The sequence below is a fragment of the Bos grunniens genome, chromosome 16 (genome assembly GCF_055505025.1).
Source record: "Bos grunniens cultivar Pamir isolate PY7600 chromosome 16, Bosgru_T2T1.0, whole genome shotgun sequence".
NCBI classification, from domain to species: Eukaryota; Metazoa; Chordata; class Mammalia; order Artiodactyla; family Bovidae; genus Bos; species Bos grunniens.
In genome coordinates, this window is record NC_141180.1 from 5,536,873 (window position 1) to 5,564,737 (window position 27,865).

Below are 27,865 nucleotides of genomic sequence, written 5' to 3' on the forward strand. Positions count from 1 at the left end.
ATTACAGAGTGTTGAGTAGCGTTCCCTATTGAATAGGTCCCTAGTGAGGACCTGGTGGGCTTCCCTGGTGGTTCAGATGGTAAAGAATCTGCCTGCAGTGTGGAAGACTCAGATTTGATCCTTGGTTTGGGAAGATCCCCTGGAGAAGGAATGGTTACCCACTCCAGTATTCTTGCCTGGAAAATTCCATGGGCAGAGGAGCCTGTCGGGCTACACAGTCCATGGGGTTGCAGAGAGTCGTACACAGCTGAGTGACTAACACTTTCACTTCATTGTACACGAACTTGCTAGTCATCTATTTCATACAGGTGGCACTGGCCACCCCCCCCTCCAGTGCTCTTGCCTGGAAAATCCCATGGACGGAGGAGCCTGGTGGGCTGCAGTCCATGGGGTCCCTAAGAGTCGGACACGGCTGAGTGACCTCACTTTCACTTTTCACTTTCATGCATTGGAGAAGGAAATGGCGACCCACTCCAGTGTTCTTGCCTGGAGAATCCCAGGGACGGGGGAGCCTGGTGGGCTGCCGTCTATGGAGTCGCACAGAGTCGGACATGACTGAAGGGACTTAGCAGCAGCAGTGTGTATATGTCAATCCCAGTCTCCCAATTTATCCCTCCCCGCTTCTTTCCCCTCTGGTAACCGTAAGATTGAAAACACAGTATTTTGTTTTGTTTTTCCTTTTTTGGCAGCACCATGGGGCTGGTGAGATACTAGTCCCCCAACCAGGGGTAGACTCCGCAGACTCTGCAGTGGTCAAGCAGAGTCTTAACCCCTGGACTGCCAGGGAAGGCCCAGAGGACAATGTTCTGAAAGGACCTTTTACCTCCCTATATCCCCATCGCCACATACACATACATATGCGTTTCTAGCAGCCTCAGACATTCCCAGCCATTTTTACAGCCCCACTCAGACATGCCTGGCCGTGGCCAGCCAGCCCCTACTCTCCCCTGCTGGAAGGGGTCCCGCCTGCCTCTGGGTACATGGTACTTCATTGAATCTTTTCTCACTTACTTCTCCCTCTCTGCCGTACGTTTATTTTGGCTTCGCTGGGTCTTCATTGCTACCCGCGGACTTCGTCGAGGGGCAGCGGGCAGGGCCTACTCCTTGTTATGGTGCCAGGGCTTGTCGTTGCGGTGGCTTCTCTAGTTTCCAAGCCCAGGGCTTCAGTAGTTGGGGCCTGTGGGCTCAGCAGCTAAGGCTTACGGACTCTAGAGCCCGGCTTAGTAGTTTGGGCGCCTGGGCTTAGTTGCCCTGTGGCATGAGGAATCTTCCTGGGTCCGGGATTGAAGCCATGTCCCCCGGCACTGGCAGGCGGATTCTCAATCACTGGACTGCCAGGGAAGTTCTGCTTTGTTTTTATGTGCTTGCTTGAATGCACTTGTATTCACCCAAGATTTACAACTCTGTGGGTTTGGGACTCCCTGGCAGTCCAGCTGTTAAGACTCCATGCTTCCACAGCAGGCGGGGGCATGGGATTGATCCCGGGTGGGGGACTAAGATCCCACCAGTAGGCGGCACCGCACGGCCAAGAAAGATCCGTGAGTTCAAACTCACGTCTTGTTCATCTTTGCCTCTGCCACCGAGTCCCTAGCATAGTCCCTTGTTACTCTCAGGGAGTTTCCATTTCTCTTTCTGAGATCATGGTACCTACGTCATAGGGGTTCTGTGGCTACTGAACCAAAAATACACTATTTAAATTTTGATACAGCATCTCAATTTTGATACAGTCGGTATTCAATAAATGTGAGCCATGATTATTGTTATTATCATTTGAAGGAATAAATGATGGAGCAAGTCCTACCTCCTCTACCTTCAGAACGTCCTTTTGAATTCCACTTCGTCTCCCTACCGCCTCTATTATTGCCCTGCTCCCAGCTGTGACCACTCTTGATCCCATCTCTGCAGTCCAATGGGCCCCAACCTTTCCGGTTTTGCGGAAGACAGTTTTTCCACAGGCTGAGGAAGAGGAATGGTTTGGGGATGCTTCAAGCACGTTTCCTTTATTGGGCAGTTTATTTCTATATATAAGTGTTCTGCATTATTATAAAGCGTTTTCAAGGGAAAAACCAGGGGGCCACTCTGCCACCAACACATATATCCAGACTTTGGATACAGTCCTCTTTTTTTCCATGAAATGAAAATCTAGCAGAAGATACATCTAGGTACATTTTTCCACAGTGAACTATCTAACAGTCCAGGGTTAATTCTCCAGGGCTGACTGCAGGCAGAGTAGAGGGAACCAAGGTCCGGGGACTTGCTTGGCTGCCCAGACCTGGGGAAAGCTCCCCCTGAGGAAATGCCCCAGACACGAAGTCCCAGACCTGTCCTGACTCTGCCCTCACCAGCTTCAGGACATTGCAGGAACCCTGAGGTCCCAGCACAAGAATGGGGAAAGCTTTGGATTCAGGACTTCTGAATTCCAGGTGATTCGGGCAAGCTACCTCCCCTTTCAGGGCCTCAGTTTGTAACTATGCCATAGGTTTTTTGACTTGAAAATATCTTTAAAGTGCCCTCCAATCGTCACCGTCTATAATTAAATGAGCTTCAGGTGTGGAATCCTCTGGACTAGGCTGTTTGAAGGGCCGGGGCTGCAGGGGAGAGAAACCCAACATGGAGGCAATTGAACCAAACTGAGCGGTAGGAGCTCTGCATGGCCAGCAGGTGGAGCCATTGCCACACCAAGATGCTCAAACCAAAGGCGGGGGAAGTTCTGATTTCTCTAGAAAGCAATGAGTTTCTCAGAGCAAGCTGTCCAGCAACAAGAAGAACCAGTTGCTACCCCACTCTGTCTCCTAAACACACACACACACAAACACACACACACACACGGCTTGCTCCCAAAGCCTACACATTCTGACAAACTCAGGGTAATGTACTGTTACAGGTTGCTGAGCCTGAGGCTGACAGCATATTGAAAAGTAGAGACATGACTTTGCCAACAAAGTCCATCTAGTCAAGGCTGTGGTTTTTCCAGTGGTCATGTATGGACTTGAGAGTTGGACTATAAAGAAAGCTGAGCACTGAAGAATTGATGCTTTTGAACTGTGGTGTTTGAGAAGACTCTTGAGAGTCCCTTGGACCGCAAGGAGATCCAACAAGCCCATCCTAAAGGAAATCAGTCCTGAATATTCATTAGAAGGATGTTGAAGCTGAAACTCCAATACTTTGGCCACCTGATGTGAAGCACTGACTCATGGGAAAAGACCCTGATGCTGAGAAAGATTGAAGGCAGGAGGAGAAGGGGACGACAAAGGATGAGATGGTTGGATGGCATCACCAATTCAATGGACATGAGTTTGAATAAACTCCGGGAGTTGGTGATGGACAGGGAAGCCTGGCGTGCTGCAGTCCGTGGGGTCGCAAAGTTGGACACGACGACAGTGATTAAGCTGAACTGAGCCTGAGGCTGAAGGAGTTTCAAAGACCCAGCTGCCTTTTCTCCTCCTGGTTTCCCGGGAGTCTGTACCCTGTACCACCAGTCTTACTTGGCCAGACTCTCCTCCAGTCAGTCTCAGGGCAGGATGTGTGACCGGACAGAGGCCAGCCTGACTTTTTTAAATTAACATCTTCCCTTTCTCCAACCCCCAGCCGTCACCTTCTAGGGAAACCTCAAGACTTCCTCCCTTTGCCTCCCCGAGTCCTGGGGAGAAACGTCTGGTTAGAGCAGTGGGAGAAAAGCAAGGGGGAAGTGGGGTGGGGGGGACTGCTGCTGAGGGGAAAGGTCTGGCCTGGGCCAGATAAGCCTGGAAGGATCCTTTGTTTGACCCCAACCGCCACTGCCATTGTTGACACACTTGGGAACCTTTCCTGAAGGTCCCGATTGTCCGACAGCTCCCCTTCCCCCACTTCCTATGGGCTTGGGTGGAGTGGGGGTGTCTGGGCTCTGCGGGTGGGGGGGTGCTTACAGACAGTTTTGCAGTTAGGCTGCTGTCTTAATGCAGAGGTGGAAGCCACCCGCTCCAGGGGCTGGCAGCCAGATCTCTTAGAGAGACGTTCCCACACTGTCCCTCACTGTTGTGCCCGCAGCTGGCGGCAGGGATGGTGTGGCAGCTGAGGGTTCACAGGCCCTGGTTCCTTCCCTCCTGTAGTCTGGCATCTTTTGCATATGTACCTCTTCTCAGAAGGTGTTCACGAAGGGTGTGGCTTCCAAGTTGTAGGCATTCTCTCTGCTTTTCTTTCTGCAACTAGGAGCATCAGCTTCCCTGAGAGCATTCCTGTCTTCCCCCAGAGAGGGGAGCAGTCAGTAGGCCCAGATGAAAGGCAGCATCCTGCTTGGTACCCTGAGATGGCCAGCCCCACCCTCCACGTCCCCACATGGTCCCCTTAGGTCTCGTGGGGAGACCTCTGCTCTGGTCTTCAGACACACCCAGCCGGCACAGAACACAGAACAGATGTGTTTCAGTATCACTTTAATTACATTATTTACACACAGCATGTTTTATTCAGAAAAACAAAACAAAAAATCCACCCCATCTTCCTATCTCTGGAAAGTTCTATTTCCAACCGTCATTGAAATCAGGATCCCTTTTCACCCTTCTGGAAAAAGAAAAAAAAAAAAAAAACCCAAGGACCTGGGTCACCTGCAGAAAAGAGTCTGCTGGGAGACTGAGGCCACAGCTCAACCCAGGAGTCAGGGAGAGGCGGGAGGAGGCCCTTGAGACAGAGGTGAAGGCCAGAACCTAGCCTCAGGGCAAAAAGCTTCCTTCGAAGCTCACGGGTCAAGAGGCCTGGCTCAGAGATCTGGTCCCATGGTCCTGTCCACTCTGACCCACTGGCAGAGACAGCAGCCCCAGCAGAGGCTCTCTGTGGCCCTGCAGAGACCGGGACCAAGCTGTGTGTCCGCACCCCTCTGCCCTTTGAGTGGGAACCCGTGTGTCCACATGTATCCCTACCAGATCCTCCAAACACACAGACTCTGGACCTTGTTCTAAAACTTGGGAGTCTGGTTCCAGGCTCAGCCAGAAAAGCTGTACAGGCCTCGGTCTACAGAGGTGGTGGTGGGGGTGGGGGGTGGTTTACCTGTGGAGCTCGGGGAACTTAGAGAGCAAGAGGGGAGCTGGTGAGCAAACGCTCAGGGCCTCAGAGCGGGGAATAACGGAGATGGGTTAAGACGGCATGATTTTCTGGCTGTATCATTACAAAGGGGCAAGTGAGAGGGATTGCTGTGGTGTTCCTGAAGTAGAGAAAGAAAAATACAAGGAAGAAACAGGAAAAGGTAACACCTCTTGGGATGAAATCACAGTCCAGAAAAGCCCCTGCTTTCCCCTGGGAGTTCCTATAATGAGGCAGAGAGGAGGGGGAGGAAAGGAGCCCCTGCGTGGAAGCTGCAAGACCATCTCCCCCCGCGCCCCCCCCCCCCCCCCCCCCCCCCCGCCCACCCGAGGAGCTTCTCAGCATCTTGGCTGTATGCATCACAGCTTTCCTCAGATATAGCCCAGCAGTGGGTGCAGGGAGCTGAATGCGTTGAGGGCAGGAGGACCCCTTGCCCTGGTACAGGGCGGGGCTCCGGGGACGGCTTCCGTGGGTGTGTGCGCTGGGAAAGGGGGGACGGTGAGGGGGCGCCGCTCCAGCGCAGAGGCCGCATGCGCTCAGACCCAGGGAGGGGCTCCTTCCCCGGATCCCTCTCAGCCTCGCCCCTCCCCAGCCACGTCACAGTTCGGTATCAGCCACCACACGTTGTCTCGCTGAATGGCCGTTTCTGGAGGTGGCCTGGCCGGTGCCATTCTCCTGAGCCCCTCGATTCACAATGGCCTTTCCCTGAGCCTCGGGGGAGGCCTCAGGGCCTGAGCTATAGCCCTGGCCTCCACCGTTCTCCACGTAATAAGGGTCTTCGCCCTGGATGGTGTATAAATAAAGGAGCATTATCTCGTAAGCATGGGAGCCAGATGAGGGGGAGGGGGGAGGCAGAGGAGGGGGAGGGGGCTGCAGCTGCGTGTGCAGACTCCTTTCTTCCTGAAGAGCGCTCAGGGTTCCAGCTCCTAGAGGAGAAAGGACAGAGGAGAGGCGCCCACAGTGCCACGGCAGTTCGAGAGCCAACTCGCGCCAGGAACTGGGCCGTCCCCAGAGGAGGCCAGGGGCCAACAGCCAAACCCTCCTCTAGACCACTTCAAGAGTCGAGTTTCCTTCCACATGTCCCCTTCTTGTGAGACACTGGGTACCCATGGGCCTTTAATATGCTTGCAAAGAAATGGCTGCTTTAGCTGTTCTGGTTTGTACCCAGCTAAACTATCCCAGGGAAAACAAAAAATAGATGACACAAACCATCTGTTACCATGTGGGGGCAGGGTCCCAGTTCACGCCCCCCTCCCCAGTCTACTATATATTGTTCTGACTCGTCCACAGATACAGTAACGTCCATGCACACACATTCCTGTGTGAGGGCACAGAAGTACCTCTTCCGGTATTTCTCCTCCCCTTGCATAACATTCATGGACCTCCCCAGGAGACCTAGCTTCATCATTTGCTTTGCCCTGGAGCCCAGAACTGACCAGCCTTTCTCCCGTTGGGCTCCAGCTGCGGCGGTTCATCAGGAAATAGCACGTGGTGATCAAGATGGCCAGCAGGATCCCCGAGGTGACCAGTGCAATCAAGGTCTTCCGGGAATAGCTCTGGTGGCTGCTGACAGCTTCTTCAGAGATTTCCTGGATGCCCATCTTGAAGAGAAGCCATAGAAAAGTGAGCCTTCCACTTGCGGAAGGTGGGTTCTAGAAGAGGAGCCCAGCCCATGCTAGACGCCTCTGTGTGACTCAACACTGAATACACCCAAGAAGACATAGACCTCGGGGATTTTCTGAACAGGACTTAAGACTGGTATCTCTTCATTAAGCTGAACTGTAAAATTTTGTTTCAAAGATAGAAGGGCAAAGACCGTTGGAGAAGGGTGGGGAGGTAGGAAGGGTAGGTAGGTACTTTCTCCCCTGAGACCCCTCATCTCTGCAAACTTACCTCTCTCAGGTCAGACCGGTGCTCTTCCAGAAGTTTGATCTTGCTGGAAATTTCTAGAATGACAAATGGAGTTTGCTGCATCTAGAAGCTGGAACAGCTCGTCCTGCACTGTTCTAGAAGAGGCTCTGACAGTGAGGGTAGATCTCAGGAGGGTCTTTCCCAGCCTCAGCATGGCCCTGCTCCCCGGCACCTGTGTCCTCTGAGCTGCGATGCCTGGTTTCTACCCAGCATCCTCTAACCCCAGCCCGTCTCCCCCTCTAGACCTCAGCACAGACCTGTCCCTTACCTGTCCTGTTGGTCAGGACCAGCAGCAGGCACTGAGGCCTCACCTCAGACTGGGCCAGGAGCAAGGAGCACACCTCGGCCTGTTTCTTCTGACACAGGAATCCGGTCAGTTTCTCTTCATTGTTCTTCTTAAACTCCTCCTGGGACAACAGAGAAAAGTGGTGAGCAGGACATGAGGTCGCTGGTATCCTCTGCACTGTATCCGGAGTCTCAGGCAATGATTCAGATTAAAGTCCCACTGTTACCCTCAAAACAAAAAGAATCCTTTTTTCCCCCCCTAAAATTCCAAGTGAAAAAAAAATCTTGCAAACTTCATATGTGCAAAAACACAATAAGAAAAAAAAAAAAAAAAAAAACTCCAAAATTTTCCAAGATCAAAAGGTGGTCTTAGCTGTCACTCTATGATGTCAGAGAACAAATTTAGGAACCATTACCTTATTGAAGGATTGCCCATGTAAACCTACACTATCCAAATTAAGTTCAAAAGAAATCACCAATAACACAAAATATTAACAGTGCAATACAAATGAAGATAAAACCCTCTGTTTCAAGGCTATAAGAGGCCCAGATATTGAAGGAAAAGCCAAGGGAGATGAGGAGTAGAGAAGAAATTTATGACTATAGATGCAACGGGATCCTCATCCCTTCCCTCTTAGTCTCCAAGGGGTCTCACAGACAGCATGGCTCAAATTCAAGTGGGGCTCCTGTCTAGTTTTCCATTCCCTGTCCCCACTAGAGACACGGAATCCAGTTTCACATGAGGTGGACAGGTCGCTCCAGGTTGCTGACTGACTGGTCCGTGAGAGTCAGACGCTCAGACTCAGAAGACAGACTCTGACAATTCTTCAACAGTATAGCCTCAGGAAAGGGATGAATTAGAAGCCGTGGCTGTTCCCCCTCCTCGGTCTTCTAGGATTTACTCCAGCAGCCTCCGAAAGGAGTGGCCTGCTCTACCCAGAAAAAGAATCAAAACCAAGACACTCTCCTCTGTCCGGATGGCAGATGGCGGGGGAGGAAATGCCTGAGCAGCTCTGACAGCTTTCCTGTGAGGGGAAAACTGCTGGGGCGTGTGAGGGGCATCAGAGCTGAGCCTCCGTGGAGGAGAGAGCTTCCTGTTTGCAGAGCGGTGCTGCTCCGAGGGCAAGGCCACAGGGCCCTCCCAGCTTGGCAAGCAGCCTGGGTATTTTCCTATTGCTGTGGCCCAAGGCAGTAAAACCCAGGCTCCTTTGCTCCTGCACAAGGCAAGGTCAAGATTGGCCTCACGTCCCAGCTTTCTTCTGCCAGCTGGAATTCGAGGCTTTGGGGAGGCCAGACAGCAGGGCGAGCTAACCTCTGGATCACAGAAGAGAGGAATCCAGCGGGAACCTTAGAAGGGCCCCAAGAGCCAAGGTTACAGAGAGATGAGTCCTCAGGCCATGGCTCCTTCTTCCTTGGGAGAAGGACAGATGAGGCAGGTCTCTAGGGAAGTCCCAGGATAGGAGCTCCTCACAATAGCATTTGCTGTGGGGAGTCTGGGCACCACACTGGGTGTGGTCAGCAGTCTCCTTCTTCTCTGGGCTCGTGTCCCTTTGGACTTGCCTTGCTGCCCCGTGAGCAGCTTCTGGAGGAGGAAGAGGGAAGTCCCTGCCTGGATGACTCTGGGCTTGTAAGGTATCTCTGGCTGACATGTGTCTCGTTCCCGAGAGAGGCAGGGGGACGGGGCACAATCGAAACAAGCCGAACAAGGAGGCACCTCCTCCGTGTGCTGAGTCCTAAGAAGCTCCGCCTCGATCAGACTCAGCTGTTCTGATGGTGATCAGGACTGCGTGAATCCCTCTGTGCGTGCGTCGTGTGTGGTGTGTGTATGTGGAGCGGGGCTAGCAATGAATTCCACGTGGTCGGAGCTGTTGGTATGTCCACATGGCCATGAAGACAGACACGGCTTCCTGTGTCTCAGGCACTGGTCCTAAGTGCTTTCTGCACATTGACTCACTTAGGTTTCACACAACTCTATGAGATGGACACTGTTACTCTCCCCATTTTATAGATGAAGAAACTGAGGCACAAAGAGACTTCAGAGTTGAAAGAGTCACATGGTAAGAACCCTAAGAGAGGCACAATGGTACCGTGGGCATGTACAGGAGAGCAAGCACATGCCTGCTTCGGGGTTATCAGAAACATCTCGAAATAGGCCTCACAGAATGGACAGAATGTATGCAGGAGAAGCTGGGGAAGGGCCTCAGGAGTGCAGGTGCCACCCTGAGGAAGCGCAGGCGTGCATGAGCCTGCAGCCTTCACAGAACGGGTTGCCCCAGGAATGAAGCACATGGCCTTTCCCCTTGGAATTTCATCCTTCAAGACTCGATTCCACCTCCCCTCCTCCAAGAAGCCAGTCCCTGTCTTCCAGCAGACTGGGTATCTGTCCTTGCTCTGCTATTTACTAGATTCTTTGCAAGTCATACAGCTCATCTGAGTGTGAGGTTCCTCAGCTGAAGACTCAGTAGGGGTGGTGACTGAAGAGCTGCTCTGTGAAGAGTGTCTGACAAGGTGCTTGGAACCAAGTGGGCACGGGATAAACGGCAGCTGTTCTGAAGCAACACCTCCTAGAACATATCGTCTAGAATCCGCACGTCGATGTTTAATCACATTCTGCCTTACTGCTATTATCATTTTTCTGTGACTAGATTGTAAGGCCTCTCAGTTGGGGGCGGGGAGGGGGATGTGGGTGGACATTAAATAATTTTGAACCCAGACTGCACAAAGCATAGCACCAGAAAAACAAGAACTCGGTGAACTCTTGTTCATCTTAACGTCCCAAGTGGTTTGACTTCCACACGGGGGCCCTCCGCCCCTTGCTTAGTTTCTTGGACTCGATTCAGGGGAATAACAGTGGCCAGCCAGCCTCCCTCCTACTCTGGAATCCAGCAGCATCAGTGAATTGTGTCTGAGCCTGGACAGAAGCAGGTGGATCCTGAACAAAGCACAATGCGCCTCCGGACGCTTGAAATAAACATCCTCCCCCAAGAGAGGCTGCAGGCAGGCATCATGGGACAGTGGGCAGGAGGAAGCCACAGCCTCACCATGTTGTTCGTGGGAATCAGACTGGTGGACCATCAGCTAGCACATGGTATTTTATAAAAACATTATCATCATCATAATAAAACCACCTAAGTTTTCTAAAGCAGCATTCTCAAACTTTGCAAAGACTCTCAGCATGTTAAAGAAGCACATTAAATATTGGAGTTGGGGGAGAGAGGGACAGGTATTTTTCTCAACTTTAAGATATTACTCAATCTTAAAACTCTAGAATCAGTCACCTCTCTCTCTCCCTTCCTCCCCCTCTCTCAGTATTTTATTGACTTTGGTGTAAGCTTGACAATGCAGCTAAAATCCCTCTTTTCATATAGAGACTGGAATAATTAAAGGACAAGTCACACAGGTGGGCAGCTGACCAAAAGTCAGGGTGTCCCCGATCTCAGGTTCTTTCCAGAAGACACTCTGTCTTCATCAGTCCCCCATCTGCAACTTACTTTTTCTGCATGGAAACTGACCTGTAGTGTTTGAGTGGAGGGCAAGGAAGACACGGGCTGGGGGACATTACCTGGAGGCAGCCTGCCCAGTGAAGTAAGTGGGACAGTACAGGGGGGTGTGAGCTAGCTGAGCAAGTACCACCTCTGCTTATAAACATAGGTGGTTCTGAAGAAAGGCAGTTCCGAAAGACAAATTGGAGGGCGCAAGACTTGAATAGAGATTTCTCCAGAGAAGATACACAAACGGTTAGTAAGCACATGAAAGAAAACCCAGCATCGTTAATCATTAGGAAATGGCAATCAGAGGCACCTCGCATCCAATCACACGGCTGCTATCAAAAAACAGAAAATAATGAGTGCTGGTGAGGATGAGGAGAAACTGGAACGTCTGTGTCCCATTGGTGAGAACGTAAGGTGGTGCAGCTATTATGGAAAACAGTATGGTGATTCTTCAAAATTTTAAAAATAGAGTTACCATATGATCCAGCAATTCCATTTCTGGATATCTACCAAAAGAAATAAGAGTGTTGAGATATCTGAGCAAACATGTTCATAACAGCATTATTAACCATAAGCCAAAAGGGGGAAGCGACGCAAGTGTTCATAGGTGAATGAATGAGTAAAATTGGACATGAACATACAATGGAATATTATTCAGCCTTAAAAAAGAAAATTCTGACACATGCTACATCATGGATGAGCCTTGAGGACATTAGACTAAGTGATTATGTATCAGTCACAAAAAGATAAATACTACATGATTCCACTCATATGGGGTACCTAGAATAACAAAATTCTTAGAGATAGAAAGAACAGTGGTTATCGGGGAGAAGGAAGAGGCGGGGATAGAGGGAAGTTGTTTAATGGGTGGAGAGTTTCAGTTCTGGAAGATGAAATGAGTTCCTAACATTGATCATACAACAGGGTGAATGTACGCAACAGTACTGAACTGCACACTTAAAATGGTAAATTTCATGTTATGTATATTTTACCACCATTAAAATGACTCCTTGGTAGATTCCCCTGGATCAATAGATATGAAATAAGAGAATAAGGGCTTCCCTGGCAGCTCAGCTGGTAAAGAAGACGGTAAAGAGTCTATCTGCAATGTGGGAGACCTAGGTTCGATCCCTGGCTGGGGAAGATCCCCTAAAGAGGGGAATGGCAACCCACTCCAGTATTCTTGCCTGGAAAATCCCATGGATGGAGGAGCCTGGCAAGCCCCAGTCCATGGGGCCGCAAAGAGTCGGACAGGACTGAGCAACTCACACAAGCATAAGAGAATAAAGTAAGCTTACATTCTGAAACCATGTGGGAAATCACAACCACCAAGAAGTAAATTAACCTGAGGTTGCAGCACAGAGAATGAACGTCAGGCGTGGGTGACACGTTCTGCTAATGAGGCTCCTGGGATGTAGTACCAGCTGCTTGACAAGAGTATGGGATTACCGTCCTCTGGCTGACATAGGTGACCGCTATCTAGAGGTGAAGCACAGGAGCAAAAGGAGAGTAGCTGGGATAGAAATGTCTACAGAACGCATGTACAGAAGACAGGCCCAGTGATCCCCATAGCAAGAGCCAGCAGACTGGATCCTTACTGTCTACCAGTGTAAAATGAGTGTCTGGAGAGCTGAGAACAATGCTTATTTCTGTTATGGGAGCATATTAGATGGAAGAGCATGACAGCATTACATAAGTACTCGAGGGTGTGATGTTAGGGGGACCCACGTCCTTCATGCTTCTCATTAGGCCTGAGTTTCCCCTCGATGAGAACCAGGGCCATAAGGCCCTCTGACGGCCAAGGTACGAAAGCAACCTAAGGAAAATTAGGAGGCACCGCACCACTGTCGGGGAGAGGCTGATTATCAGAGAAGCATGCAGTAGGACTCATGGAAAAGGAATCTGGGGAACAGGAGCTGTTGCCCAAAACTCTGGAAGAAGGATTGCTGACTGAGGGAAACAGGAGGCAATGCTGCCTGAGGGCTGGGGAAGAGGAAGCCCCCAGGAAGACAGGGATCAACAGAGGCGGAAGGAAAAGGAAAAAAAAAACCCAAAACAGCACTGCATAGGTGCTGCTATGAGTTGATTCATCACGGGCAGCACAGAAGCCTTCTTTAGGATATTGGAGGAATTACTGTCTTTCCACATCCCCACTGGCAGATTCTCCCCGAATTACAGTAGAGTGCAGATCTTTTCAGCTGTGGCACAAAGTAGATTAGACAGTAAAGGCCTCAGAGAGAGAGAGAGACTGTAGCACAGTAAAAGCAGTTATTTCTGGAGTAGCAGTAAGTTTCTGGCACTTATCTGGTACGATGACCCTCGTTAAACGTGAACTTTGAAGAGCAGTGGACAGACATTTAGAATAAATCGTCTGCGATTAGCTCTAAATCGTTTGTACGAAGAATTAGTATTCTGGCACAGACCACCGCAACGCACAGGAAAATAAGTGCTCAGCCAAGATAATACAGAGAGAGAGAAGATGATCATTTTTCTTGGCTATAATTAGCAAACTGTTGGGCAAAAAAAAAAAAAAAAATGTTTTTTAAATGAGTAGAGTTGAAAATCAGCATCAGAAACACACAGAATCTTAACATGTACACACTGTATATTCATGCTTAACTGTTTTACAAGTTGCACTTAGCTATTCCCATTGCGTGAACCTATGTCTTCCAAATTTCTGTTGTTTTTTTAAAATTGTAAGTTAAATAATTTTCTTAGGTATTATTTTGGAAGACCTGTGAGTTAGAATGACCCAACTGATAATCACAAGATACCAACAGTCAAAATGGACAAAAATAAGTAACGTAACACCCTCTACAAACTACAGTATTTACCCAGACTCTTTCCAATACATGCATGTCACATGTCATATATATGTGGTTCCCTGAAATGGATTCGCAACTTGTAAGAACAGCTTTTTATCTGTAAGTAAATAGTACTCTTCCTATCATCCTTTCTTTCATCCAGGAAATTGTTACTGGCAGGAAACTGGATTTACTGAAACAAAGCAAGGAGATCTGCTATCATCATTAAACATTAATACAATACTGTACAGTTTGCCATGGAATAAGACATGAAACTGAAAGAGGCATAACTACTAAAAAGAAAAACAAAACCAACATATTATAAGAAATGACAAGATGGTTTACCTTAAAAATGAAAAATAATCATTAAAAAAAATCTCCTGGAATTAATAAGCATGTTAAAGAAAACGGCTAGACCCAAGGTAAATATGATAAACTCAATGAACTTTCTAATATACAAGAAACAATCAACTGGACTATATCGTGGAAAATCTATATAATAAATCTTAAGAAATCCATAAAACCTATGGGAAAAAACATTTTAAAAATTAAAAAAATAAAAAGACACAGAACAATACCAGAGGAAAATCAGAAAAAAATGGTGAGGTTTTAGAGCGGTTCCAATTAAAATTTTAATGGTTTTGTGGGTTTTTACTTGTTGTTTCTAAAATTTTTCTAAAAACAGATGAAAAATGCCTTATACACAGGTCTTTGTATAGCAAAGATCCGCTTGGCTAGATATTGAAAGTGTTGATGTATAAAAGTGTAAGGGCTTCCCTGGTAGCTCAGCTGGTAAAGAATCCACCTCCAGTGCAGGAGACCCCGGTCCAATTCCTGGGTCGGGAAGCTGCCCTGGAGAAGGGATAGGCTACCTACTCCAGTATTTTTGGGCTTCCCTGCTGGTTCAGGCAGTAAAGAATCCTGCAATGTGGGAGACCTGGGTTCGATCCCTGGGTTGGGAAGATCCCCTGAAGAAGGGTATGCAACCCACTGCAGTATTCTTGCCTGGAGAATCCCCATGAACAGAGGAGCCTGGCGGGCTACAGTCCATGGGGTCGCAAAGAGTCGGACATGACTGAGCAACTAAGCGCAGCACAGGGCACATAAAAACTGAGTACAAACTAAAGGAAGAATTCCAGTCAATAAAGGAGAGTCATTGACTAAATAATGCTAGGGGAACTGGTTATACGGAGAATGAAGCATTACAGCAAAAAATTCTCTCTATATTAAAGAGCTATATGAAAATAATAATAAATTGATTTTTTAGGTGACTAGTTTATATTTCCTGAAGGACTTTCTTAACATAAAAGCAAACCTAAATCGGACTATATATTGTAATATGCATGTGTGTGTGCTCAGTCATATCTAACTATTTGCAACCCTATGGACTGTAGCCTACCAGGCTCCTCTGTCCATGGGATTTTCCAGACAAGAATACTGGAGTGGGCTGCCATTTTCTCCTCCAGGGGAATCTTCCCAACTCAGGGATGGAACCCATGTCACCTGCATGGGCAAGCAGATTCTTAACCACTGAGTCACCTGAGAAGCCTATATAGTACAATAGAGGAGGGGGGAAGGTAAATTTAAATAAAATCACCTTTGCCTTCTTTGTCCACCAGATGGGGCCTCTCACTCCCTAAATCTAAAGCTCAATATTCAAAGCAGCCTGTCCATGTTAAACTGCCCCTGCCTCCACCCAACTCGGTCCTTCCAAGACTCACCTTAAGGAGGTTCAGAAGTAATTTCGGGAGGAGAGGGAGGGGGGCGGAATGGGCAGAGAGGTTTGACTTACACAGCTGGAGGTCTCATTTAGCTTCAGGCAGATGCTGTGGGCCAATTTCACTTCTTTGACTCTGGAACATTTTATTTCACTCTGTATTAAAAAAAAAAAAGTAAATAAGTCAGCATCATTTCTTCCCCACCTCTTCTCTGGTTTGATTTCTATGACATAGTTTTTAAAGAGGCTTTAAAAAAAGGAAATTTAAACATGTTGTTAGGAGACTAGAAAGTTATAACACATACTCTTCCTTCACCTCACTTCTTAACACATCGGATAGTCAAAACTTTAGTTACTAGCCTGGGCTTGCAGGCAAGTAGCTATCTGCAATCTTGGTAAACACTGGCTTGGATGCTGCTGAAATGGAAGAGGGTAGGATCTTTCCCCTTGGAGCTGTTTTCCCTCCAGCAAGTTACGCACTTGCAGGGGAGCAGATAGTGAGGTGGCCAGGCAGACTCTGGGGACGCTCATTTTCCTCCTGGGCCCTGGGACTCTCCAGATTTCTATTCTGGCTCCCTTAAAAACAGAAACCAGGTCTCCCATGCCTGCTGACAGGCTCCACGCCCTCATATTTTCTACTCTTCCTGCTGAAAGCTGTTGATAGTCACTAGTCCCAAGACTGAACGAGGCAGATTGAGCTCAACACCCCTAGTCTTCTTAGCTCCTCACTGCCTCTCTACACCTGGCATACCACCAAACCCTCTCGCAGAAAGGAAATAGTATTCACCCTAAACATTTTGGGGAAAGCAGCACCATTAAGTGCAAGATAGTTTCCAAATATGCCCAAAGGCGAGTGGTACCTTGGTCCATGACTAGACCAAGGGGTGTAAGAAAGAACCACCAAGGATTGGATGGATTTCTGAGAATCCTCTTCACTCTCTACTCTCTAGAAACATTATACCCATGGCACAGATCGGTCTTGCCACCAAACCCTACCCTTCTCCTCCCCTTTCAGCAATATTTAAGCTGCATAATTCTCATGTGAACTCCTATATGATCAAAATTCATTGGTTTGGATAAGCAGAGGGGAAGGGGAAGGGAGAGAGCTTGCATACATATGAAGTAAGGCGGTAGGTAATCTGTCATTTTTAGCCCAACTCACCCACCTTGAGGATGCTTTGGGTAGGAGAAAATGATGGAGAGGTAATAATGGAAGGAGTCACAGGGCTGGTACTATTGTACAGGGAATCCGAAATATTTCCAGGAAAAGTGCTGGGCTGCAGAGTCGCCTCTGAAGTCGCAAAGCTGATGAGGGTAGAAGACACCGTGGTGGCTAAAGAGGTCTGTGACTGGACAGAAGAGTTCACGGCCCCAGAGGCTGGGAGGGTCTCAGAGGTAGACGTGAAACTGTCTGTAGACGCTGGAACTGACCAATACACAAGTGTGAACACGTGCACAATGGCATAAACACACAGACACGCACACACACACACACACACACATCTCAGTTCATTCACATAGGCTCGGACTTCAACCCAGAAAAGGGAATCTGGGGAGTTAAAAGTTACTTCATGTCCTAACCCTTGGCAACTCATTTCCAGCCAGCTGTTGAAACCAGAGCTATAATCTAGAATGTGTTAGAAATGCCCTCCAAGACGCTGAAACTGAACGCTGAAACTGGTACCTTAGAGACACCAAAGACCCCCAATTTGTACATGGTTTGCTTTACTTAGAAAAGATCATAGATTCTTCTTTTCTCACTAAGCTGGACTCAGGAGTACAAGGAGAGTTACTGATCAGAACGAGCAGCCCAGACATTGACTGGAGAAAGCTGGTCACTACAGGAAGAATTGTCTAGAACATACTTCAGGGTTCCCTAAGCATGATACTCAAGCCATTATTAAAAGGAGCCTGTATGTTTCCATCTGTGGGGGAACATGGAGGACAGAGGTGGTTTGCAAATATCCTAATGCTTTACCCAAGTGCCAGCAGCATCCTTCTGGGGTGAGATGAGAAATCTTTACCTAAGGTGACTGCTGTGGTCCCATTGCTGTCCTGAGAGACATTGTAGAGGCTGGTGCTTCTAAAAGTACTTGAGTTCATGCTTCTCCAGTCGGACGTAGTTGTAGGGATAGGTGAAGATATTTCTGGGCTGGCTGACACTGTGGCAGTAGTAGCTATGGGTGTCTGTGTGAATTCCATAGAAGCTATAGGGAAACAAAGAAGCAATATCAGAGCGCAGATCATCCTGAAGCCTCATGGCATCACCTGATTCAGTTTCTTGACATTAGGGAGAATCCACCTAGAACGTCCCCTGGTAACAGAGCAGAACAACGACACCCTCCTGGACAGTTGACTAATTTCCCACTAGATTTTTTCCCAAGGAAACAGAGAAAGAAAAGTTTGCATGCCCAAACATCTGTAGTATTATTTATAGGACGGAAAAGTTGCAAGCAACTAAATGAATTACAATAGGGTAAATGTTATATGCACTCAGCATACCATAATCACTACAAACAAAAATATGCCACAATTATAGCAGCATGAGAATATGAGGCAATGCTCATAATAGGCTAAGTAAAATATAAAAATTTCAAATTACACCTGAATAAGTATTGCCAAGATCTAAAATGTGGGAAAAGATGCGCTTCTATTTCCTTTTGAATGTATCCGTCTCTCCATTCAATTTATTAACTTGGAATACCCACTAGATTCACACCATCTCTATGCAATCCTTTAAAAAAATCTTTTTTCCTTTGTAGATTGCCCCATTACCCAAATCCTTTCATTCTCTCCCTCAGGGCCTTAAAACCTATTTTTTTTTTTTTTTTTAATTGAGGAACTGTGGCTCACAAGCCCAAGATTCCTTTTGGGAAGCTCTGACCTAGGAATCTAGCTGATGGACTAGAGAGCATATGACTTGGTTTCTCATCAAATGCCGTGGGGACAGATAGCTGGGTTCTGGTTCTGCCAAGAATTTGATCATTTAATGTGTGTGTGTATTAATTTTTAAATGAGGGTCTTTTATTATTTGGATTGTTGGGGAAATCAACAAGATAACAAATGCTATAGTATAATGTTTCTAGAAGTAGTTATTCTCTGAAACTTTTCCTGCAGGTTCTTAACCCTCCCACATTCCCTGTTGTGCCCAGCAGTGCCATCCTTAGGTCCAGGAAGGAAAAGCTACCTGTATGGACCCTGTGCTTAAGAGCCTACACACTGTTCCTTCTCCTGCCCTCCCTGTTCCCAAAATGTGAGGAGTCCATGGGGCCAACAGAGGGCTACACTCTCTTCTGGATCATGTGTTGGGACCAGAAGTCCTAGAACTTCTTGCCCAAATGGCTCTTTGCTTACTGGAGGATCTGCATGGGTCTCTTCTCCATCCTTCCAAGGGTGAACTGCAGCTCCAGGGAATATTCTCCAAGCTCAAGGGTGGCCAGTGTGCAGGGAAAAGGTGAGAGCTCAAGCGTGTGGGTGGGGTGTCCCTTGCCTGCACGCAGGGTCCCTTACAGTGTGGACCAGAGCCTTGGGTAAGAGGAAGAGAAGAGGGTGGGCAAAGGCCGAGGACCATCTCTTCCTGCTAAGCCCCACTGTGACACTGAACCCCAAGGCTCTGAGAGTCTTAAATTCAAATCTGGCCTTCCAGGTGGCCATGAAGGTACATTTTTAAGACAGGAGATATTTTATTTACCAGTTAGTTGGCCTGATTTATAACTTGAAGTATTCAGACATATAATATATGGGATATGGGCCTCTAATATATTCTTGGCTTGAGCCCTAGAAACAATTAGAGGTAGACTTGGCATCCAGAGCTCACACCCAGCAATACTATCCTCAAGGAAAGGCCCCCCGGGGTCCCAGGGCACCCTAAAGCTTGTCTCTAACTTTTCTGATTGAGATCTGAGTCTGTGCTTTTCAGAGGTTTCCAGGTAAATGCAGTGCAGAAGAACACCTCTTCTTTTCCACAGCCTCAAGGCAGCAGTGAGGTAATGGTTTCAAGGCAATGAATTTTCCCCCAAAGGTGGTGTCAAGTCTCACTCTCCGTCATCCACCTCTCTTCCCAGCCTGCTGCAGGCAGGCTGGTACTCCTGCTGAGTACAAAGCACCTATCTGAAAATGATGGGGCAAAAGAGGAGGAGAACACGTGGTATTACTATTTCCATTTCAGAGATAAGAACCTGGATCACTGAGGTTTCAGCCAAGGGGGAACGCTGTCATTAATGCAGGGCAAGGAGCCGTGGGACGTCCGAGGTTTAGCTGACCCTTGAGTAGAAGCAGCAAGAGGGTCAGGGGGTCCAAACTGCTAAGGATCAGGATGCATCTTCCACACTTCGGGGAGAAAAATCTGGGCTTCTGGCTGGCTGGCACTGGGGGTGGGAGGAATGAATCTCTCAAAATAAAATAGATGGGGAAGCAGACCTAGTGGTTTTGTTCTTAAATCAGTCCCTCTCGTCCTCTGTCATCCCCTTCTGCTGCTGCTTTCTATCTTTCCCAGGGGACCATAGAGGAGGGGACAGTTGGATGCCATCCCCAACTCAATGGACATGAGTTTGAGCAAGCTCCGGGAGACGGTGAAGGACAGGGAAGCCTGGCGTGCTGCAGTCCATGGGGTCGCAAAGAGTCGGCCACGACTGAGCAACTGAACAAGTGCCTCTCAGCAATCTGACCCGAAGGTCTAAGTTCAGTGCAGGGGGAAGGTGGTGGGAACATTTGGACACCGAACTGAAGGACCATCCCCCAAGGTTACCATTCTAAAGCACCACTGGCGTTCCCCCTCGACATCCTTCCTGCCCACCCTGTTTTTCTTCTTCCCTCCAGGACACCGATTCTTGGGAATCCCATCTGGCCCGGCCTGGCCCAGCCCTCTCCTCTCCCCAACAAAATCTGGGCCTGGCTGAGGTTACGTCATGCTTTTGAACCCCTCCCCCGGGGCCTCCTTCACCCAGACAAACAGTTTTGAACTTTTCCAGATGTGAAGAGAGACCCACTGCCCATTCTGAGCGCAGAGGTGGCTGTTCCAGAGGAGTGAGGCAACCCTGTACCCCGGCCAGCTCCTGAGCCACCGGGGTCAGGCTCCTGGCTGGGGCTGCCTCCTCCCACACCACCCCGCCCCCGCACCGCCCCTCTACTAAGAACGGATGAACAGGTTGCAGGATCTGTCTGCAAATGGGGAGGAACCCCAACCACAGATTCACATCCCCAAGCATAGGCGGAGTGGGGAAGCCCATGAGACCCTTGAGAGACAGGACAAAGAGGGAAGGCAGGAAGGCAAGGCTGAGCAATGGGGTATGTACAAGCTGGTGCGGGGCAAGGCGACACCTTGGCAGAGCCCTGGGGGCCTATCCTGACCTAGGCACTGCGCCTGGAGACTGTCAGTGAGGAGCGCTCTTGTTTTCACAGCCTCTAGGGCTCCCTCTCTAGTGCTCCCATGAAGAGATGGGTCTTGGAGGAACGCAATGAAAAGAATCAAGACGACCACAGGTCTGCGTTTATCCTGTCTTCCCCCACGTGCTGATGGCGTTAGACCATCCAAGGCGGATCTTTCTTTATCCGAGCTTCTCATCTCCAACTGCGTATGGAACTCATAGCAGCCTCTCAGCCAGATCCAAGAGATGGTCAATGAAGCCTCCACCTTGTCCCACTCTAGAAACTGGAGGAACGGCCCTTACCCCCAACCCAACAGAGCATTATGCCACAAGTTAAACATGAAAGAACGCCTATCTTCTGCTGTTCACCTCTCAATCCATCTGTATTAACTGTGTCTCCTGAAGCACACTATTTGCCCCTACCTACCCTACTTGATCTCAGCCCATGAACTCGGGATAAAAGGAGACAAGGGATCGGGCAGTTAGAGACATGAGGACTCCAAGAAGCCAAAGAGATGTCATAAAATTCATGTTGTAAACGTCATGCATTTAACTTACAGGTACTTATTTCAGAGGCAATTACTCTTGTTTGACACAGAATTCTAACAAACATCTTCATCTGCTATCCTAGTCAAAGCTAAAAATTAGAGACTACTAGAGGCAAACAACGAGGCAAAGCAACAGCTGAAAATGAATAAACAGCAATAAATTAAAACCAGACATGAGTATTAAAACCCACACTAGTCTGGAACCATTTGTGGTCAGAGTAAATAAAAAATACACACTTTCATAAGTATTCACACTCAGTGGACATGAATCTGAGCAAACTCCAGGAGACAGTGAAGGACAGGCAAGCCTGGCATGCTGCAGTCCATGGGGTTGCAGAGTCAGACATGAATTATGGACTGAAGAACAACAAGAATTAACAATGGCACTGAGTTGCACCATAACCAAATTATTTTCCTGATACATCTAAGACTGAAGGTTAAAGCCCTTTTTTCCCCTAATACACCGAGAAAGCAGAAACATATGTAATAGGTTTTTAAAAGATTTATACCTACAATTAATATATTGAAAATTCTTTTAAACTTTAAAGGGTGTTTACAAATCTTCAGAGATCCAGAAAGCTCTGCTACCTAAATTACTAAATTCCTGTACTTTAAGAGATGTTTTTTCCCCATTATTTGGTCTTGTTTTTCACAGCCCTCTGAGTTGTAGTGGTGCCGTTTTTTCTTTTTTGCTGGTTCTGTTTTCTCATCTCCTAGGCAGTCAGCCCCATCCTGCCCACCCTTTCGGGTTCTAGCACCCGGCCTGAGAGTAGTTTCCTGGAGATCTGGGATATCTTAGATGCAGGGCTGGGAAGAAGGAGCAAGCTGGCCTCTGCCGGGAGCCCACCGCCTGTGTTGATGGCTGATGAGCAGACAGGAGAGTCCCAGGACAGAGCGCTCAGACTCTGTGATTGGACTGTGTTAAAGGTTCCTCTACCAAGTTCTAGCTTCATGACCATAGGAAGCTTCTTCCCCTTTCTATACCTTATCTGTAAAATGGAGATAAAAATAGCCCCTTCCTCCTTGCTCTTTGGAGGAATAAAGGAGATAGGGGGTGTAAAGCAGTTGCCTATCTGTTAAGTGCTCCAGAGACAGTGATTATCTTTAGGGCAAAGGACAGGTCCCTTTTCTCCTGCTTCTAGGAGACGTTAAGACATGTATCTGCACGACTTATCTGGCAGAAGATCATATACACTGTTTCCTGAATGTAGGTCTTGTCACCTCAGTTACATCGCAGATTTCCTGAGTGCTGGAACCCTCTCTTAGACTTGTTTATTTTTAACTCAAGGCGCTGAACACAATCCCTTCTGAGTTCACAATAGGCGCTTGCATTGAATGGCAACTGCATCAGGCGTGTTCACACTGACCACTTCTCTGTATTGATAGAACCACCTCACTCAGTGCTATAAGAGGAAATTAATTTAATTAAGGGAATGCCCTTGAGAGGATAATCAGAATTAGGAAAGTTCTAGAGACTAAGTCATATGGCTGAGGGCTTAGTGTTGTTTCATCTAGATGGATGGTTGGTGCTTGGTGCTGGTGGACCAAATCTGATCCATGGGTTGTGTGTTGTTTGGCCAGTGAGCTGAGAATGGCTTCTACAGGTATAGAGTGCTGTAAAGAAAAACAATGCAGAATATGTGTCAGAGACCACATATGGACTCCAGAGCCTGAGATATTTACTATCTGGCCCTTTACAGGAAAAAAAAAAATTCACTGATCTTTGATCCAGAGAGGAAGAATTTGAGGAGAGAGAATAAACAATCTTCTTCAAGATTCATTTCACTTATTCATTCATTCTTAATTTTCCAAAGCACCAGTGAGGTGCAGAGGACCAGACTCAGCACTGTGGGGAGCACAAATTAACACCTTTCTACTGTTACCTGTTAGTGTCACTAGAATTTAAATAAATCCCTGTCCTCAAGGAATTTGTAATCTCGTGGGGCAGACTAGAAAGGTTGTTAAGGATTGTCCTGAAGAAAGATCAGATTTAATCCTATGAGAGTTCAAGGAATAGAATTACAATCAATGACTAGAAGTTACAGAAAGGCTAATTCCACTGCAATACCAAAAAAAAAAAAAAAAAGCTAATAATCATAAGATTTTTCTTTAATAGAATAAACGACTCTGGGAGATAACAAGGTACCCATGTTCCTGGGAGCTTTCAGGAAGCCTCCATGCTATGGGTCTTGGCGGGTTTGGGTCATGTGCGACTGGATCAAAGTTTTAGGCTGATGCCTTCCTATGTTACAGAGGCTAAGTTGAGGTGTGAGCATAAACCGAGAGTCTGTGGCCTGAGTGTTCCCAGGGTTCTGAGACTCCCCTTTTATATTCAAATAGCACATCTTGGACCCCCATCCACTTCCTGGGGAACCCTAATATCGGGAGCTCTCTCAGTGGGCCTACGTTTCTCCCGGTCACCTCTTCCTCCACTTTCATCATTTCCAGGAACCTCTGTTTTATAGCTCTGTGCTCAGGCTGCAGGAGTTCTCGCTCTACACTGCTGTACCATGGGCTTGCCAAATACCCATTCCTTTACTCCCCCTACCCAGAGCAGCACTAACAGGGCTGCAAGGCCAGTGTGAACTGACTGGAGATTTAAGATCATGCAGGAAGATTACAGCACAACCCAGAAGAGACAGCAGCTAATCTTGAAATACCAGGCATTCCCATGCTAAACAGCCGGGCCACACCATCAGGAGTTTTCCCAGCCAGGTCTTTCCCACCCTCCACTCACTACTGTTTCCTATTGCTCCAAGCGCTTCCCTCCTCTCTCTATGCTTTCCTGGGCTCGGAGTCCTTCAGCCTTTTGTCTCTTGGGTTCATCAAACACAAAGTTTCACTTTATTTTATCATGCTCAGCACTTCAACTTCCTGTCTGCCACTGCCCAGCAACGGTTTGTGCCAGGGTCCAGGTTTTCTCAACCAAAGACTCGTTAAGGCATTTTCTTAAACAATGGAGCGGGCTACCTAGAGATGGTGCTCTCCAGGAAGGTAGCAGGGGTGGATTCTTTGTGGGTTTTTTCCCCCTTAAATCAGGAGCAGACTTCCGAATGAAGCCAGAGGCCTTTTCCTTTATGTCCAAAGGGAAGTGATTCACTCTAGCAGGCTCCAGGGTGTATGTCCTGGGACACATGCCCTGGTATACATCCCTCCTCATTTCTACCACATTCTCCCAAGATGCATGTACCTTTCTCCTTAGCAAAGGTGAGGGCCCTTGAGACTAAAAAGTGTAGACACTGTGTTTTTATTTCTTAGCTGAGGAAGGAAGAGAGTGTTCTCATTAGGAAAGTCAAAGCCCAGAAAAATACTGAAATTCTGCCCTGGCAACTCTGAGCATTTTCTTTTGGAGGGTGGCGTTTTATTCCTTTTCCATACCTTCAGATTTTCAGTTTGCCACACTTGGGGCCATTTAGTGACATCCAGCAAAGTCACTGGGAGAGGGAGACCCAGGCACCCTCAGGGTGGAGCGCAGGCCTGCGCCCTCCTGCCCAAGGAGCTAAAGGAAATCGGGCAGCAAGGTGGTAAGAAGTGGAATTGTTGCTCCTTTTGATTTGCTTTCGTAAGAACGCTAGGCCTGAGTTTATTTGCTGCAGTGTGGTCCTTCTGGCCCTGAGCTTTGGAAGACAAAGACTCTTCCAAAGGAGATGAGAACTAGTGAGCACAGAGGCCCAGGAGGTGGAGCCAAAGGGATGAGAAAAAGTTGCCCAGGCTCCTTTTATCAGTCAAACAGGAATGCCTAGGGAAACCTGCGTTTGCAAAGGCAGTGCCAGCTGGGCCGGCCCTAGGAGGGGGAGCGCTGGGGACCACGGAATTAGTCAGAGGTCCCAAGGCTGTTCCGTCTTGGTCTCCATGTGGCAGTGAGTCAAGGGTGGAGTCTCTCCCCTCCGGAAAATATCTGATAAAATTCTTTTCCCTTTTCTTTTTCCCCCTTTTACACACAGCCCCAGACAGGATATGGGTGTGGGGTCAGCAGGCACGAAGGACGCAGAGGAAGAAGAGGAATGTGAAGGGGTGGGACACGCTGGACAAAGAGGAAAGACAGGCCTGGAGGGCTTGGAGGAAACAGATACCCTGGGCCTGACAAGTGGGTTTCCCTAATTACCTGCAAGGTTTCTCCTCCCAGCTGGAGGTGTGATTCTGGTCACACACACACTCAGGTCAGACCCCACCCTGCCTCTGGTCACCCCACAGAGTGACCCTGTCTCCAACGGAGAAAGTCCGCTCTGGTTCAAGCCCGGAACAGCTTCTCACGGGGACGGAAAACTGACCTTCCCAGAACAAAGCTCCGGGAGAGGAGAAAACTCCAGGCCTCCCTTCTGTGGGTGCCCTAAAGTTCACGGTAACCATACCACAGAATTTCTGCAATGTCCCTTCGTTAGCATTTCAGGTATACTCACTCATTTCATCTACCCCACAATATACCAGAAAATGACTCCTGGTATTAAATAAAAACAAACCCCAGAAAGCTCTTGGGGAAAGCATAAAGCTACAAACTGGCCTGAGCAGTGGGGCCAGACTGAGCGGAGGCACCCAGGCCCCACTGCTCATCCCCAAAGCGGACACGCGGAAATTCTCTGCGTGTCTGCCCAGGGTTCTGCAGAGGTTAAATCACTTTCGCGTCCCTTCCACTGCAGGCCAAGGCGAGACTGAGACTGGCCAGCTGAGGAAATAAGAAAAGGGTGGGCCTCACTCGGCCCGGGACCAGGTCATCATGAGCTGTGAAGCCAAAGGAGCATGGAGCATCGGATAGGAATCCGAGCTGCCGGTCAACTCAGCCCGTTGTGAGGTGCAGACAGCCCCCAAGGCCGTGCCCCATTCTAGGGCTTCAACATCTTAGAGACAGCTTTTTTCCCGGCCCCAAACACCACATCTGGGTCCACCGAACAAGTCAACCCAGAGCCTAACAGAGCTTCCCCTGGCCTGGAGTCTCCAACTGGGTGGGCCCAAAGGGAGAGAGCATAAGAGGCCTGGCTGGCTGACCCAGGTCACTCAGAGGGGCCGTGGTGGGTGGCTTTTAGGATGCAGTTAAGACTAGGGAAATTGGAGGCCTGGAAGCAGAACCTGGAGCTAACAAGAGAATAACTTATAATATTTAAATCCGTCTGAGCTCCATGAGATGAGACGGAGAATGTTATCCCCAAATGAAAGCAATTACGAATATTGATTGTGTGCCTACCAATACTGTCTTTTCAACAGAAATGACAGCAAGAGCTTAAGAAGTATGCAGGCCTGCCTGGATAAGCAAAGGAGTGCCCCCCAATCTGCAGGTCTGTCCACTAGTTAGAACTTGGAGAACAGGGCAGGGAAAGAAAACCCCCCAAATGCAACGAGCTTGAATTTGTGCCGGGGTGAGCGGTTGTGGTGGGGAGAAGAAGGCAGAGTACAGAACAAATTCCATTCACCCGTCCCTCCTCTCCAGGGAAGCAGGTGTGGACGCCCAGAGAAGGAGCCTTAACCTAGCTTTCCCATCTTAAATTCACTCTCACGGACTCTTCTTCACTGCAAACTCCCCATGTCACCTAACTCAGCCTACCTCCCTGGCCTCTGGACCTCGGACCCGGGCCTCGTCCCAGGTGGGCTTCGCTCCCATTGCTTGAAGGTCCAGTTCTGGCTCCCCGTGTCCCGGTGGTACGTGGGCGCCAGCGCTCCCTTCCCAGCAACCGGCTCGGCAGCCGCTTGCTTTCTGAACCAACCATCAGCTACAAACTTTTCCTTTCCTTTCCTTTCCTTTTCTTCTCTCCACCCCTCTCCCCGGGTTCTGGCTCCAGCTCTGCGCTCCGCGCGCACCTTTGGCACCTCCAGAGCGCTTTATTTCAGAGAAGAGTCTCCTGGCCTGACTCCTGGAGGCCTGGGGCGCGCCGCCCGGTTTACAACTGGGCTACACTCAGGGGGTCCCCTTCCCGTCGCGTCCCACCCCCACCGACTCCCAGGTGAGGGGCCGGTCCCCACTGGGTTCTGCTGGAGCGGCCTCAGTCCCACCAAGCCAGGAGCTGCGGCAGTGGGCGTGGGCGCGGGGGGGTGGGGCGGGGGGTCCCCGGGCGGGGGGTCCCCCTGGTTCCGTGGTCGCCTCGACCCGGCGCGCTCTGCCCCCGGGAGAGCGCCGACCCTCCCCGCCGCCCAGCCGGGCGGGCCGGGCGCGCGGCCCGTACTCACGCAGCAGACTCAGCAGGCAGAGCGCGGTCCAGCCCCGCACCATCCCGCGCCCCGCGCGCGCGCCCCTGCGGCCCAGCATCGTTCCCGCGGCGACCCCAGAGAGATGCGCAGAGAGCGAGACACTGCCTGGCCCGGCCGGGACGCGCGGCTCCCCGCCCCTCCGCCCGAGCGTGGGGTGGGCGAAACTCGCTTTTTCCCCTCCCCTCCCTCTTCGGTCCTGGCACGGCCAGCCCCTCTCCTTGGCTGCCACTAACGTGAGCTTCCCGCTTAGTCCCAAAGGCGGAGGACGTTAGGAGGGAGGCCGGGGTTGCCGCTGTCGAGGCCAAAAAAGGTTTTGTAAGGGCCCCCAGAAGCCCTGTTCAACTTAATAGAGCGACCCCAGCTTCTTCAAGCTCACTTCCACTGAACTTTTAACCCCTTGGTGTCAGCCTTACAGGTATCCAGGGCAGGTTTCCTCTGATTTTTTTTTTTTTCTTTTTCTTTTTCCTCATTTCCTTTCCTTTTTGTTTTTCTTGGTTTTTGAGTTTTAAGCTGA

At 49.0% G+C, this 27,865-nt stretch overlaps 1 protein-coding gene across 2 annotated transcripts; it reads right to left on the reverse strand.

Annotated features, from left to right (window-relative positions):
* Positions 1-4,392: 4,392 nt before the first annotated feature.
* CD34 (CD34 molecule) lies at positions 4,393-27,660 on the reverse strand. Of its 2 annotated transcripts, none has more exons than XM_086342247.1 (8): positions 27,331-27,660; positions 17,285-17,467; positions 16,427-16,686; positions 15,336-15,416; positions 7,232-7,370; positions 6,946-6,998; positions 6,489-6,653; positions 4,393-5,835 (listed from the first exon to the last, which is right to left on the reverse strand). In XM_086342247.1, exons 1-8 carry the CDS (start codon positions 27,407-27,409, stop codon positions 5,650-5,652), a joined length of 1,146 nt encoding a protein of 381 aa, XP_086198373.1. In that variant the 5' UTR covers positions 27,410-27,660; the 3' UTR covers positions 4,393-5,649. The 2 variants fall into 2 exon arrangements, with proteins under 2 accessions (XP_086198373.1, XP_086198374.1); XM_086342248.1 differs by having other exon boundaries at positions 4,393-5,978.
* Between the last annotated feature and the right edge of the window lie 205 nt (positions 27,661-27,865).

Excerpts from the sequence above, each read along its gene's own strand:
- CD34 (XM_086342247.1), bottom strand. The coding sequence starts at position 27,409 with ATGCTGGGCCGCAGGGGCGCGCGCGCGGGGCGCGGGATGGTGCGGGGC. Across the intron at positions 17,468-27,330 it reads CTGCCTGCTGAGTCTGCTGC|CTTCTATGGAATTCACACAG; the intron begins GTGAGTACGGGC and ends GTTTCCCTATAG. Across the intron at positions 6,654-6,945 it reads ACCGGTCTGACCTGAGAGAG|ATGGGCATCCAGGAAATCTC; the intron begins GTAAGTTTGCAG and ends CTTCTCTTCAAG.